The 14,049-nt window shown below is 32.8% G+C and overlaps 1 protein-coding gene across 2 annotated transcripts; it reads right to left on the bottom strand.

The window, feature by feature from the left end:
• Positions 1-1,310: 1,310 nt before the first annotated feature.
• On the bottom strand, positions 1,311-12,867 carry LOC106434684 (probable aminotransferase TAT4). Of its 2 annotated transcripts, none has more exons than XM_048763065.1 (7): positions 12,552-12,867; positions 12,111-12,453; positions 11,804-12,022; positions 11,487-11,546; positions 2,137-2,292; positions 1,955-2,048; positions 1,311-1,726 (listed from the first exon to the last, which is right to left on the bottom strand). In XM_048763065.1, exons 1-7 carry the CDS (start codon positions 12,800-12,802, stop codon positions 1,611-1,613), a joined length of 1,239 nt encoding a protein of 412 aa, XP_048619022.1. In that variant the 5' UTR covers positions 12,803-12,867; the 3' UTR covers positions 1,311-1,610. The 2 variants fall into 2 exon arrangements, with proteins under 2 accessions (XP_048619022.1, XP_048619021.1); XM_048763064.1 differs by lacking the exons at positions 1,311-1,726; positions 1,955-2,048; positions 2,137-2,292 and adding exons at positions 10,422-10,816; positions 11,039-11,132; positions 11,207-11,362.
• Between the last annotated feature and the right edge of the window lie 1,182 nt (positions 12,868-14,049).

The following is a 14,049-nucleotide window of genomic DNA, read 5'->3' as shown; positions in this document are numbered from 1 at the left end:
AGAACATTATCTAGATATCTTTAATGCGAGTGCTCTTTTCTAAACATGTTGATTGCATTGATTAATGAGAAGCTTCTTATTTTTGAGGTTTTTTTTTCCTATTACTATGTTACGAAAATTTACTTCATAATTTTTACACCAAATTACTTTTTAAGCAACTTTTTACACCAACTCACCAAGTTACATTAAAGTATACATATTTGATTAGTCGTTTGGTTTATATCAAACCGGATGGCCTGGATAGGTTTAGTATATATAAGCTTTGTACACACAACAGTTTTTTTTTTTTCACACCACAGTTGTGATTGACAGAAACCATATTATTATTATTTTGACCAATTGCATTATTGATATTTCCATATTCTCTCTATTCTCCACACGAGCGAGAGAATGAGAGCTGAGTTTCTGTTCACCTCTTCTCGTCTAATAATAACATCCACTGAAACACCATTATAGTTTGTAAAATATACGGCTACAAAGTCTCTATACTCTCCTCAGGATCCTCTGATCACCATTATAGTTGAGTTTTGCTCTAACTTTACTCTAATGTGAAGCCAAAAATCAAACCATGTGAAGAAAAAAATTGCATTACCCCATTTATGAAATCAATTCATTTTTCTTCTTTTATAAAGTGAAAAAATAGAATATAATTGAAAAAAATAGTTTACTCTTATTTTGGAACACTACTTGATTTCATTCATTCTATTTACTTGGAGACAACGAAAACAAGGAACTATTCATCATCTTTGATAGAAAAACATAAAACACAATAGCAAAGGAAACTTTTGAAGATAAGTCTTCAAGAGAAAATGGCAGTGGATTCAGTACAAAGCTTGAATGCGTCTAAGAAGCATTTACGATAGAGTCGTTCGACTGGAATTTAATCACTTTTGATTGTGACGATGAAATCCAACCTTCACCAACAAGAACCGAAGTACTTTCGATTACATCTTTTTTGCCCCATACACACTGCTACACATGATGAAAAACCGATGAAGAAGTTGAGAACTATGCTCGGAAACGAGTCCAAAACATCTACTCCTCTCATGGAAATAAGATTGGTATGAATTTTCCTCAAAAGGAGGAATAGATGAATCAAATCGGTGAACCCACCGATAATTACTTAAAGAGAGATAAGTGCAGAATATTTTGGATAGAGACCCCGGTTAACGGTGCAGTTCCAGTGACCATAGACCACGACGGCCATGACAGACGGCGGTGTGAGCAGAACATGAAGAGATGGTTTATAAATAAAGCAAAAACAAAAACTATGATGGAATTTTCACACCAGAGTCCAAATTATTTAGAAATGAAAAGAAACAGAAATTTATTAATTTTATTTTTGAAAGTAGAAATACATCAAATATTGAAAGTCCATGAGAAACGATTACAGGATTGGTGATATGTACACCAACTTTATTTGTTACAAATACAAATAGAAATACAAATACGAAAGTGTTCATGATTTATCTCAAATCAATAGAACACCCATTTATTATCATAGCAAATATAAAAGATTGAAGCAAAGAAACACATTGACCCTTTAGTTAAGGCCATTGATGTTTCGACCCTTTAATTAAGGCCATTGACGCCTTGTGGCTGAATTGAGCTTAGCACCCAGAATGGCGGTCACAGAAGCTCTTCAATCTTTCAAAGGCATCCTCCAAAGTTTGGGTATCCATGTCGATAGAATGCCTCGCCCAGCCCCTCAGACCAAAACCAATCCCTAAACCAATCCAACACAACATATATATATGTTCTTATGTTAAATAATCACAAAATTTGTTAGATTTCCAACTCAATTTCCAAGGAATTATTGACATATGTTTACTTTAAATCTCAGAACATTTCAGATGTGGATTCCTAATAAACAAAGATATATATTTTTGTCTTCAGTACTGCTGAGCCGAACGTTGATCAATACATAGGTGATGCATGTGATATTGAGTAATACCTGGTAAAAGGACGAGGTTTTCTTCAGTAGCAAGCTTTTCACAGAAGTCTTCATCATCTTTAATGTTCAGAAAGCTTGACATTTCCAGCTGGGTCTGCGAGATGATTCAAAAACTTTAACAGATTTTTTTCAAAATAATAAAAAGGTAGAAGTATTAAGAAAATGTAGTAAGAATATAATACCCATAGGAAGGTGCATGCTTCAGGTTTTAAATAGCATTTGAGGGAAGGTATGTCCGCGAGCTTAGAATAAGCCAAATCCGCTTTATCTTTCAGAAACATCTGCCTCCTGTGGAAGAAATCTTTAGGAGTATCCTTCAAGATGGTAGGAATAGCCGCCTACGTGATAAAATTGACAAATGCACCAAAATATAAACAAATTAATATTGGTAATAAGCGGAGAAGTCTATGTATTATTTGTGAAACATTACAACTTCTTTTTGTAGTCACGTGTGATCACTAGGATGATTCTTAGAATTATTAGAGAAATATGTTGGTCCATCTAATTATATAATAAACCTTTTATTAAATTAACCATAAATTTATTATTAATGTCATTTATTATTTTCTTAAATAAAGATTACGGAATTGTCTAATGTGGCTAAAGTATATATGACAATTAATGATTTTGAATAATAAAAATCTGATTTCAAATTAGAAATAGCGTAAGAATCCTGACCAGAATAAAACAATAAACAAAAATTAAATTTCTATAAAAAGTACGAGCTGTCTTGAATAAATCGTATGCATTTGATTTTGCTCCTTTGGTATTGGTAAGTGTGAGATTTCGAAGTCATAAAATTTTGTTGAAGAGCTGGTATCTCTCCTAATTCTGTTGAAAAGTTCGGCCATTCCTTCGGGTCCTGTATTATTGAAATAACATTCTTATAATCTGTCTCAAAACTTGAAAAATCGTGTTTTAAAGCATGTTTTCCATAGACTAGATTAGTGTTTTTAGTTTTGAGAGCAAAGAAGACAGTTGCTATTTTTTGTTTCTCAACTCTAAAAATTGTTCATCCCAGATCCATTTAGCTATACCCAACTATATATACTATTCTATGCTTCCAAAATCTATGATCCATCTACTAAATATATATTTTGCAAGATCAGTTAGTATATTGGTGTGTCTTTTCTGAGATCTTTAGATTCGCATCAAACCATGCATGATATTTATTGTCTGTGTGTCGTGTGGCGAATTTTTTGTGATTCTTCTAAACAGTTTGCAAAAGAAATTATTCTTTTTTCTTTTTTTCAAAATTGACCATTTTTTATTTGTTGCGTGTAGAACCGTCTACGTTGTTGGAATTCCAAGAGATAACAACGAATTATCTTGTAAGACGATGAATTTCCACATTATTCTATAAATTTGAAATTTCACGTGGGTTATTACAGTGGATAGAGAGGACAAATAAAAAAAAAAATTTCTCGAAGCTCAATTTATTCGAACGTGGGTTTCCTTGATTACAAAGTTACAATTTTATATTTCAACGCAAATTAATTGGATCTTGAATTATTTAAACTAATCACTATGGATCAGATCCTACATTGGATCTTGAATTATTCATTGGCAATGCCTATCAAATAAATCGCGTAAAATCTCTCTTAAATTTTACAAATCTAAATACAAACAAACTATCTAATAATCTAGTAATCGTTGACATTTTATTAGTAATCAAAATTTGCTTAATTATGCAATCTAAATAAATTGTGTGGATGATTGAGGCATGCTCATATCTGTGCGTGTGCACATGATCTAATGAGCTATTTGTAGGGTCGCATTCATGTACAACAACTACACCAAACCGAATTATTTTCACTCAAGGGAATGTAAGTAAGAAGAAGCACAGCTGGCACACGTCTGTTTGTCTTGTTTTGGAGCGAGAAGACATACCGCGTACTAAGAGAAGAAGAGTAGTAGGAATGAATGAAAAGTAAACGTGTATGTTTTTACTATACTGTAAAAATATTGCAACCAAAACGGGATAAAACAAATAGAGAAACTAATCGAAATAGGAATTTCCTGTAGAAACATATTTTCCTTTTAAGTTTAAAACAAACATATTTTCGTTTTGTGGCCAATACTAAAAGGGAGATATGCTCAATGGAGAGATGTCCACGTCTTCAAAATAAATCAACCAATCGGGGACAAGTTTTTTGACACGTCATTTATGTCCAGAAAATGAATAAAGTTGGACTTCTTCTTGTGGCCTTGAAATTATTTTGTTCTCGCCCAAAACGAACCTAACCTTAACCTCCGATTCGATGGCAATTTTGATCGATTCTTCTTCAGTCACTTTGTCTTCTCCGCTTCGACTTATTGCAACCTCCGTTACCGCAATCACCTCTTATCAATCAATAATTTTCTAAACTTCTCTCTTATGAATTTGTTTCCCATCCCTCTCTATCTCATCCTTTATATACTGTTTTTCCTTTCCTTGCTACAAACCATAACCCAAGAACTTGCTCAATTCAAGCTCAAGCGATGGCAACGAAACCCAACGGCAAGTCCCCGTCTCCTCCGCCAAGTTTTCTTCTTCAAAGATATCTCACTAGGTCCCCATGAAATCCAGTTACGCTATCGATCCATTTCTGGGAGGCTCGAAACCCAGTAAAAAGAACCCTGTCTGGAAATACTCCTCATAAATTTAGCTTGCCCTGATTTTATTTTAATTATCGTTGTCTTTTTTAATCTCTTTTTACAACAAATAATAAACACATCGTCGTCCATGTTGATCTTCACATTGTCTATAGGGAACTATTATTCAAGGATTCATTCCATCAGGACGTGTTCATTAATATTTTCCTGACATGAAACAAGGATCAGTTTACAGACTCTTCACCTTCTACTGATTCAAAAGCAAACCGGTATATCGTGTTGCTGATCATAGTGTAACCTTTCTTTCTCATACAACTATGTCATGTCATGTTGGTTCTTGAGGACAGTTCCTTTTGACGAAGACCAGTTCCGGTTCCATTCATATGAGGATTTTGAAACAAGCTGTGACCTCAAATGTGACCTTCACGGTAAGCTCTCTAATATTTCATATCATCTCTGAGTCACATTGTTTTATGATTGGATGTAGTCTTTAGCTTTTGGTCCTGCATTTAAAATATAGAAATTAGTTCAATACAGAAATTTTGATTCTTTCTAAAATAATGTAATTAGTTCAAATTTTTAGAGTTTTGGTTTCTCTTTATACTATATTTTAATCATTTTCTGAAGTAACTCTTGGAAGAGTCAGCTGTTAATGAATGAATATTGGGTTTGTAAAGTTTAGTAGAAAAACTTATTAACCTTCAACCTTGGCTTCTGTTGATCATCCAAGCGTAGCTTAGTCGTAATGGGATTTTTTTTGTCAACGTTTAGTGAATGTGCGTTCAAATTCAGGTGGTGATAAAATATTAGACTTTTTATTTTGGAGCCATTTAACTTATACTCTTCCTCAACAATGTAATAGATGTTGTTGGCCACATGAAGCTGGTCAATGAACATACTTTCATTGAGCATCTCATCATTGACGAAGTGGAAATAGCAACCCGCTGGTTCAAGTGCGATCACATGAGTACGTGTTTTCTTATTTTTTAGTCACCACCTCTCTGTACTTCTCTTAATCCGTCAGTGTTAATCTTTTGCAGTAGACCTGTGATGAAGCTATACCTTTGGGACCAGACTGTAACAGACTTCTGCAAAAAACTCAAATCCTATGAAAACACTCCCACCGTTGGTCACGACTGTTAACACTAATGGTAAACGTCTAGGAGGTTACCATTTCTCTCTTTAGTATGACATATTCACTGATAACTGTGACGTAATATGTTTTCCAAATAGTTTGTCATCGTTTGCTAATGTTATACTAATTTATTCACCATTCCAAAAACGTCTCTGCTTCTATTTATGATGTCATCCTAGGCGGGTTTTTTTGTGTGTCATTGGTTTCTATCCAAGTATCTGCTCATAAAAAAGTACAGTGTAATCAATAATTTTATTTTTACGATCACATAACAACGTAAACAAGCTGGTTAGCACGCATCGGATGCTCCCAACACCAAATAACATATTGGAAATACCTAACCATCTCCAAAGTAATAAACACTCTGACTTTTTTCTCTGTATATTACTCCGCATAATTAAGTATATGTGGTTACTGAACCTGCTTCTTTTTTTTTTTTGGTTCAGATTGCAACTCTGACAGGTTACACATACTGACTTATGTTCCTTGCGGTATCACCTGATGGAGAACGAATGCAAACGGAGCAGGAGGTGAAACCTTAAGGTTCTGGAATGTCTTCCCGTCCATGAAAGCTCAGGTAAAATGAATCAACTTAATTGCATTAACAAAATAATATTTTAAGAGGAAATAACTTGATCTTTTCGTCTCTGGCTGATTTGAGATTATATACCCGTCTCATTAATGTGATTTAAAACAACAGGAGCTGGTTCAACGGACTCAACAGGACAACATCAGCGTTCTCATTTGCTCCGCCAAGACATTCCCACCGTCGATCAGTGAATTAGGGTCCCAGTCTGGGTCAGAAGTTCTGGCTTGAGGGTTTTGAACATGTGAACCAATTGGAAGCTCTCAAACTTACTTTGACTATAATAGAGAATTTGGAGCTTCTTGAAGGGTTTTGCGGTTCTCCCCTTTACTTTAACTGGAGGCAGAATATTATATCAGATTCTTCCGGGAATGTATACAATAATGTTGTATGTAGTAGTAACATTAGTATTAATGTAACAATAAATATTATTGTATGAAAACTGGAAAGTGATCGTACTTACCCTAAGAGGAGCATCTGTTGAAGGCTTTGCAACAACAGCAACTGGAAGATAGAAGTGGGTGAACTGGTACCGTTGTGTGGCGAGCAAGCGTGACCAGTGAATAATGGTTTGATGTATGGGTTTAGGCCTTGGGTTTTACATAGCTGATGTTGCTAATTTAAGCTGCTACAAAAGCATAAAATTTTGGCTGATGTGAAAGACTAATATGACGCATAAACTGGCTTTACCTATCGCACCTGTTAAGTTTACAAAACATAAATTTTGTAAATTGGTTTTAATGACAATTTTCTATTTGTTGTTTATGTAAATATCACGTATGTGATGCAAATCACTAGAAAAATGATGTAATTGCCAACTTAGACCACGGAAATTACACAAACAATTTGGTACACATATTTTTAAGAAACACAAGTAACAATCAAATTATAGAATATGTGATGCACCACCTAAATTTTTAAGAAACCCAAAGTAACATTCAAACTATAGTATATGTGACGTACCGCCCGAATGTATATCGGTGGACGCACATATTTTCTTGGCATTAACGGCACATTTTTTATAAAAAAATTAGATCATAACTAATCCTTAATTAATTATGTATTCATCTCATGTTGTGGTTCACAATCAATATATAGATATAGGCACATTTATCTGAAATCGAAAAATCGAACCAAAGAACCAGGTTCAGTTTGGGTTGGAAGGATCCTATCAATTACCTGAGCAAATCCTATATATCTGTAAAAGCGAAAACCAAAATCAAATTGAAACTGATAACTGAATGAATAAAAAAATTTTATAATATAATATATAATTATAAATATTAAGTATATTTAGATTTAAAATAAAAACAAATGTTTCTAAAATATTACTTGTGAAACGAATTACCCAAATATTTTTTATCCAAAATATTTTAAGTTATCCGAGGTTTATTCAAAACCCAAAAATATGATATTTAATCTGAAATTTTTTTTTTTACTTTTTAACCCGAATCAACCGAATAACCGAAACCAAACCGGAACCAAGATTAGATCCAAAATTATCTCGGATATTAGCCGGTTCCTAACTGTGTTACCAAACTGAATGGAAAACTGAAATAGCTAAACTGTAATCAAACCAAATTTTATAAATTCCCGAATAGATCCTATATTCTAGAACCAGAAAAAAAAAAAATCAAAGCAAACCAATATAAGAAATACACATGCCTATATATTTTTGGAGAATAATTGTTTTTGCACATTCATAATTCGTATTTATATAACATGTATAAAATATATAGGTATTACATAAATTAAATAAAAAAGATATTAGTTAGAAACCCGGGCGTAACCCGGGAAAATCTCTAGTATATTTTAAAAGATCGAATATGAACCAAACCGTATCGAACAGAACTAAAAAGTATTTTGTTCCCTTTTGGGTTATATGTTACAAGAACTGACAAAAATGAAAGAAAAGAATAACAAATTATGAACACCAACTAGTTATTAGTATTTCGAAAATAATGAAGTTGATGAGGTCAAATAGATCTTAAAGCATGGTAATTGCATCGAGTATTGGAGAAGCGCCTTGTATTTAGGGAATTTTTTCGATTACTAATTTTAGGCCAAGTTACATTAATGTGTAAGTGTAACGTCTACTGCAACTTAATTAACATACATACTAGGCCTGACATTTTTATCCGAGATCCGGATTCGATCTGAGATCCGATCCGGATCCGATCCGAAAATTCGGATATCCGGAAATGCCGAATCTGGATCCGAAGAGTTCTGATTGGTCGAAATATATTGGCGTCTTTTATTTTTTTTAAAGGAAAATAGGAAATGGCTGATTGTAATTAACTTAAAAATCCAATGGCAAAATCCTAGTAGAAATTCTGCTTTAATATTATAGATGATGTCAATTCAATTAAAATTAGAGACAACTAGACTATGATCTGCCCTTTAAAAATGTAGGTATATTTTTCGTTTTAATTTTTTTAAGAAATTTAATTTTTATTTTTTTTTATTTTGTAATCAAATTTATGTTTAATATTAATTTAATATAATATAATTTTTGATAATTATATTAAATATGTCAAGTTACATAACAATATACTTGTGTCATATGTATTTCAAATATTTTTTTAAACTTTATATTTTCTTAGTTGTTACTTAGTTATAATAGTTAATTGTTGACAAAAAAAATATGTAAGTAACTGCTTATGTTAACTAATCTGTAGTTGACAAAAAAAAGTTAACTAATATGTATGAAGAAAGATAATTACTTATATTATTGAAATATATTATTCAAATATTGAATGTGGTTAGATTCGTGATATATTTAGTTGTAGTTATAAAAAAATCGGTTATTTTACATAGGTCACATGGAAAAAAAATAGTTAGGCTAATCATTTATTAATTGGTTATAATCATGATTTAATAGAATAGGTAGATTTAAATATTCAGTTATATTTATGTAAATTGATTTTTTTATTCATCGTTGACTATAAGCGATCTAGAGATTCAGTGATATAGTTATTAATCCAGTTTAATGTACGGAAAAATATTGGAGAAATTAGTTTATTTCAATTTTTATAATATTAAAATATAGAAGCTTAGTCTTTTATTTAAAATTATTACAAATACATCTACTAATGAGTTTGCTTAACTTAAAAATATGTCTTCTTGTGCATGTACGTATTTAAAAAAAGTCATAATGGAGGATCCTTATTTAATTTTGCAACCTATATACGGTATAACCTCTTTAAATTAATACTCTATAAATTAATATACACTAAAAATCTCTATAAAATAATATAATTTTATAGTCCCAAATTGAGTTTTTGGTTCAATTAGTATATCGATAAATTAATATTTTTATAAATTAATAAAAAAATTATAGTTTTGGTGTCCCAACTTTATTAATTTATAGAGGTTTCTCTGTATTTGATTTAATAAGTATAATAGAGTAATATAGCTTATGTGTATATAATAGAGTAATATAGGTAATCATCCGCGTTTAGTTAAAATCAAAAAGAAAGAATAATTATCAACATACATAACCGTCGGTTGTTTGAGAGGAGTGAATCCTATATTTGTGGAGGTTACAAAATATATATCATTAAAAAGTAACCATGAATAGGAAAATTTATTTAAATTTATAATTGGTTCAATAAAATAGAAGTTGGACATAAAATTTATCAATATGTCATCATCGTATTTTAACAGAATATATTTTCTCCAAACTCCACCTTTGAGCGACTAAATTTGACAAAAGAAACAGATTGGTCTTGGTACTGAGCTTCGTCGGGTTGGTCGCTTCGAGTAGTGAGAGAAAGTGGGGCATAAGGCTTACCTTGATCCTCTTCGTTAGTCTTCGATTGCTAGCTAAAAGTTATTCTTGTATATATACTTTAGAGGCTTATTAAAACAATAAACACTGGAGGTTTGAATTTAACAATATGATTATTATATATATATACACATGTTATTCGATATGCAATAAAGAAGTAACTTTCAAGAAAGCGTTTACCATGAAAATAAATACGGTTGACTCTTGACTTGTAAAAGGAATGTAAAGTGGGATGAGTTGACTTTAGATTTTAGTGCTGTGAAGCTTCTATTCTTCTATTTTTGAAATAGCTAAGAGAATAATATTAATGTACTATAATGGTATTTTCAGACCAGAGTCCAAATTATTTAGAAATGAAAAGAAACAGAAATTTCTTAATTTTATTTTTGAAAGTAGAAATACATCAAATATTGAAAGTCCATGAGAAACGATTACAAGATTGGTGATACGTACACCAAATTTATTTGTTACAAATACAAATACAAATACAAATACGAATACGAATACGAAGGTGTTCATGATTTATCTCAAATCAATAGAACACCCATTTATTATCATAGCAAATATAGAAGATTTAAGCAAAGATACACATTGACCCTTTAGTTAAGGCCATTGACGCCTTGTGACTGAATTAAGCTCCGTATATAGTGGAATGGTGGTCACAGAAGCTCTTCAATCTCTTAAAGGCATCCTCCAAAGTTAAAGTATCCATGTCGATAGAATGCCTCGCCCAGCCCCTCAGACCAAAAGCAATCCCTAAACCAATCCAACACAAGATATATGTTCTTATGTTAAATATTCACAAATATTGTTAGATTTCCAACTCAAATTTGATTTCCAACGAATTATTGGCATACGTTTAATCTCATAACATTTCAGATGTGGATTCCTAATAAACTAAGATATATATTTTGCCTTCAGTGCTGAGCCGTTAGTCGTTGATCATAGGTAGGTGATGCATGTGATATTGAGTAATACCTGGTAAAAGGATGAGGTTTTGTTCAGTAGCAAGCTTTTCACAGAAGTCTTCATCATCTTTAATGTCCACAAAGCTTGATATTTTCAGCTGGGTCTGTGAGATAATTCAAAAACTTAAAAGAGATTTTTTCAAAATAATAAGAAGGTTGTGTAGTAAGAATATAATACCCATAGGAAGGTGCATGCTTCAGGTTTTAAATAGCATTTGAGGGAAGGTATGTCCTTGAGCTTTGAAATAGCCAAATCCGCTTTATCTTTCAGAAAGCTCTGCCTCCTGTGGAAGAACTCTATAGGAGTATCCTTCAAGATGGTAGGAATAGCCGCCTACGTGATAAAATCGACAAATTCATCAAATTAACAAATTAATATTCGTAATAAGTGGAAAAGTCTACGACATTGTGTTAGTATATATGGTTACAAGAAGTATCCAAACTAGAAAGCCATGTACCTGGATAACAGTTGGTGGTTTAGAATTTATCTCAAGAAACTGTTTAGCAGTATCTAAGACCTGTCCATATATAACAAGATTAGGGCAAGAAAACTGTTAACATTTTAACTCTTTAATAATAATAATAATAATAATAATATTATTATTATTATTATTATAATAATAATAATAGTAATAATAATAATAATAATAATAATAATAATAATAATAATAATAATAATAATAATAATAATAATAATAATAATAATAATAATAATAATAATAATAATACATATCATGTATATTCTTAAAGATTGATCAAACTTAATGGACCGGACCTTGGTGCACTTAAAGACACCATCTAGATCGTGCAGGGCGACCCAGCCAGTTCGCCATCCAGGGACAGTCCATCCCTTCGATATGGACCCAAGTGCCATCACGGGTACAATTGACGAGAATTTCGCCATGGGAACAAAGGGATTACTCCCAAAAACGGTCCATCGAAAAACTTCGTCAGAAACCACCATTATCCCGAGTTCCCGAGCCAACAAAGCGATCTAAGATTCATTAATATAGGCGCAATCAAAAGACTGTAGATCAAAGAAGACCATGTGAATACTGCTAAATAGACTATATGTAAATTACCTGCTCGAGATGAGCTTCAGAGTAGATGTTTCCATTGGGATTGTGAGGGTTGGTTATAAATATCGCAAACGTGTTCTTATCCACTTGCTTTCGGACGCTTTCAAAGTTGATCTCATAGTTCTTTTCGGGGAGGAATTCATATCTGCGGACCTCAAGTTTTTTTAAGATGCAGTTAACAAAGTCCCATGGGTAGCCCGGGCTTGGAAGCAGGACGTTGGCTTTTGGATTAGCCAAGATGTCAACCGCAAGCTCGATGGCTTGTTTGCACCCAACGGTCATAAACACGTCTTCTGGTGTCAGTTTCTTCGGAATAGCATCACGGTTTAGGTACTCTGCAACGGCACTAGGAATAGCAAAAAAAATGACAGTTTTTGTCAGAAAAAAATGTCAAAAAATGATAAACGATACATCTATAGTTCAATGTATATCAGTATATATTACCATTTTGCCGCGGGAAGGCCTTTACCGGGAGCATAAGCGTTACCAGTACCGCAGAGGACGGCTTTAACAACAGCCTTTTCAGCGGTATGGCAAGTCTCGGCGGTTTCACCTCGAGGAGGCAAAATGGGCTTTCCCTGAGGATCGCACAGGGCAAAGAGTTTTGAGGTGTAAGTGGTTAGGGAAGCAGCTGAGGCTTCCTTGGCCGCCTCGCTGCCGCTGAACTTCCACCCAATGCAACTGTTATTTGCCATATCTCTTGCGTTTAGTGTCTTTTCTCTGGATTAGATTGTTGTTTGTGGTGATTACTCTCATCGCCAGGAGAGGGTTTATATAGTAAAAGTTTCCACATATTTCACATTTTTTATATAAACATGTTGTTAATGTGCTGTCTATTCAAATGAATATAGAGAAGAGTAAATAGTAAATCATGTATGTCGAATCTCTACGCTTTAGAACGTGAGGTTTCTCCGATCAATTAATGTGATTATGAATATTATTATTATAAAATATTTGAAGAACGAATATTAACAACAAGAGATAGGACTGCTATTCCGTCTTCCAGAAAAAAACCATTACGTTTAAACGTTTATATGCTTATGCTGATTAACATATAGAGATGTATAACAGAATCAAAATTCAATTTCCAAATCTTTATCAAAATAATTAGAAAATTTAATCCATCTTTCAGCAGTAAGATATTTGCTCGATCAAAATTTTTAACATTCTTTTCTCTTTATGAATGTAAAATTTACTAAAATAAAAAAAAAAACTTTTGTAGTTGTGACATTCTTTTATAGTGTTTGAGTAGTTTTGCACTTAAAGAACAGAATAAGTATCACTCATCTTGATTCGAACCAACGACCCTGTATTTTCATTGCCCACAGCCATGGAGAGAGTTTATACGAGTCTGTATTTTTTTTTGAACACCGGTTCCCATGTCTTTCCTTCCAAATGGCGTCAATCCCTGCTTGAAACACATACCTAACGAGGAATGCAGTTGTTTTATCTCAAAATTTTCCTTCCACCAAAGCTAAGACATCACAGCAGTCGTTTGTGTAATGAATACGCAGTGAGGTTTCTGTTAAATTTCTTCAGAGTAAGGGCATCTGAAAAACAAATGGTCTCTGGATTCTAAAGGGCGCAGAGCAAAGCATGCAACCAAAATCTTAGTCCATTATCTTAGTACTTCCGAGTAAGGGTGTGATTCTCGCTTAGGGTGCGAGAGGTCTCGAGTAAATATCCTTATTGCTGAAATATCATGCATGCAAAGTCATGTGTACACGTCTTCAAAATATCAAACATCATATATCTATCCGGCGATTTATCACTATATCAGTTGTAAGACCCAACTGTCAAGGTGATAAAGATATTGTCATTATACGGCGATTTATCATCATATTAGTTGTAAGACCCAACTGAATACACAAAAAATATGTCCAAATCCAACCGTCAAGTCATATCGACTGTAACACTAATTCAGAAGGTCATCGATTAATTA

Source organism: Brassica napus, chromosome C7 (assembly GCF_020379485.1).
Source record: "Brassica napus cultivar Da-Ae chromosome C7, Da-Ae, whole genome shotgun sequence".
Classification (NCBI taxonomy): Eukaryota; Viridiplantae; Streptophyta; class Magnoliopsida; order Brassicales; family Brassicaceae; genus Brassica; species Brassica napus.
The sequence above is the reverse complement of the archived record's forward strand: the minus strand, read 5'-3'. Positions and strand labels throughout refer to the sequence as shown.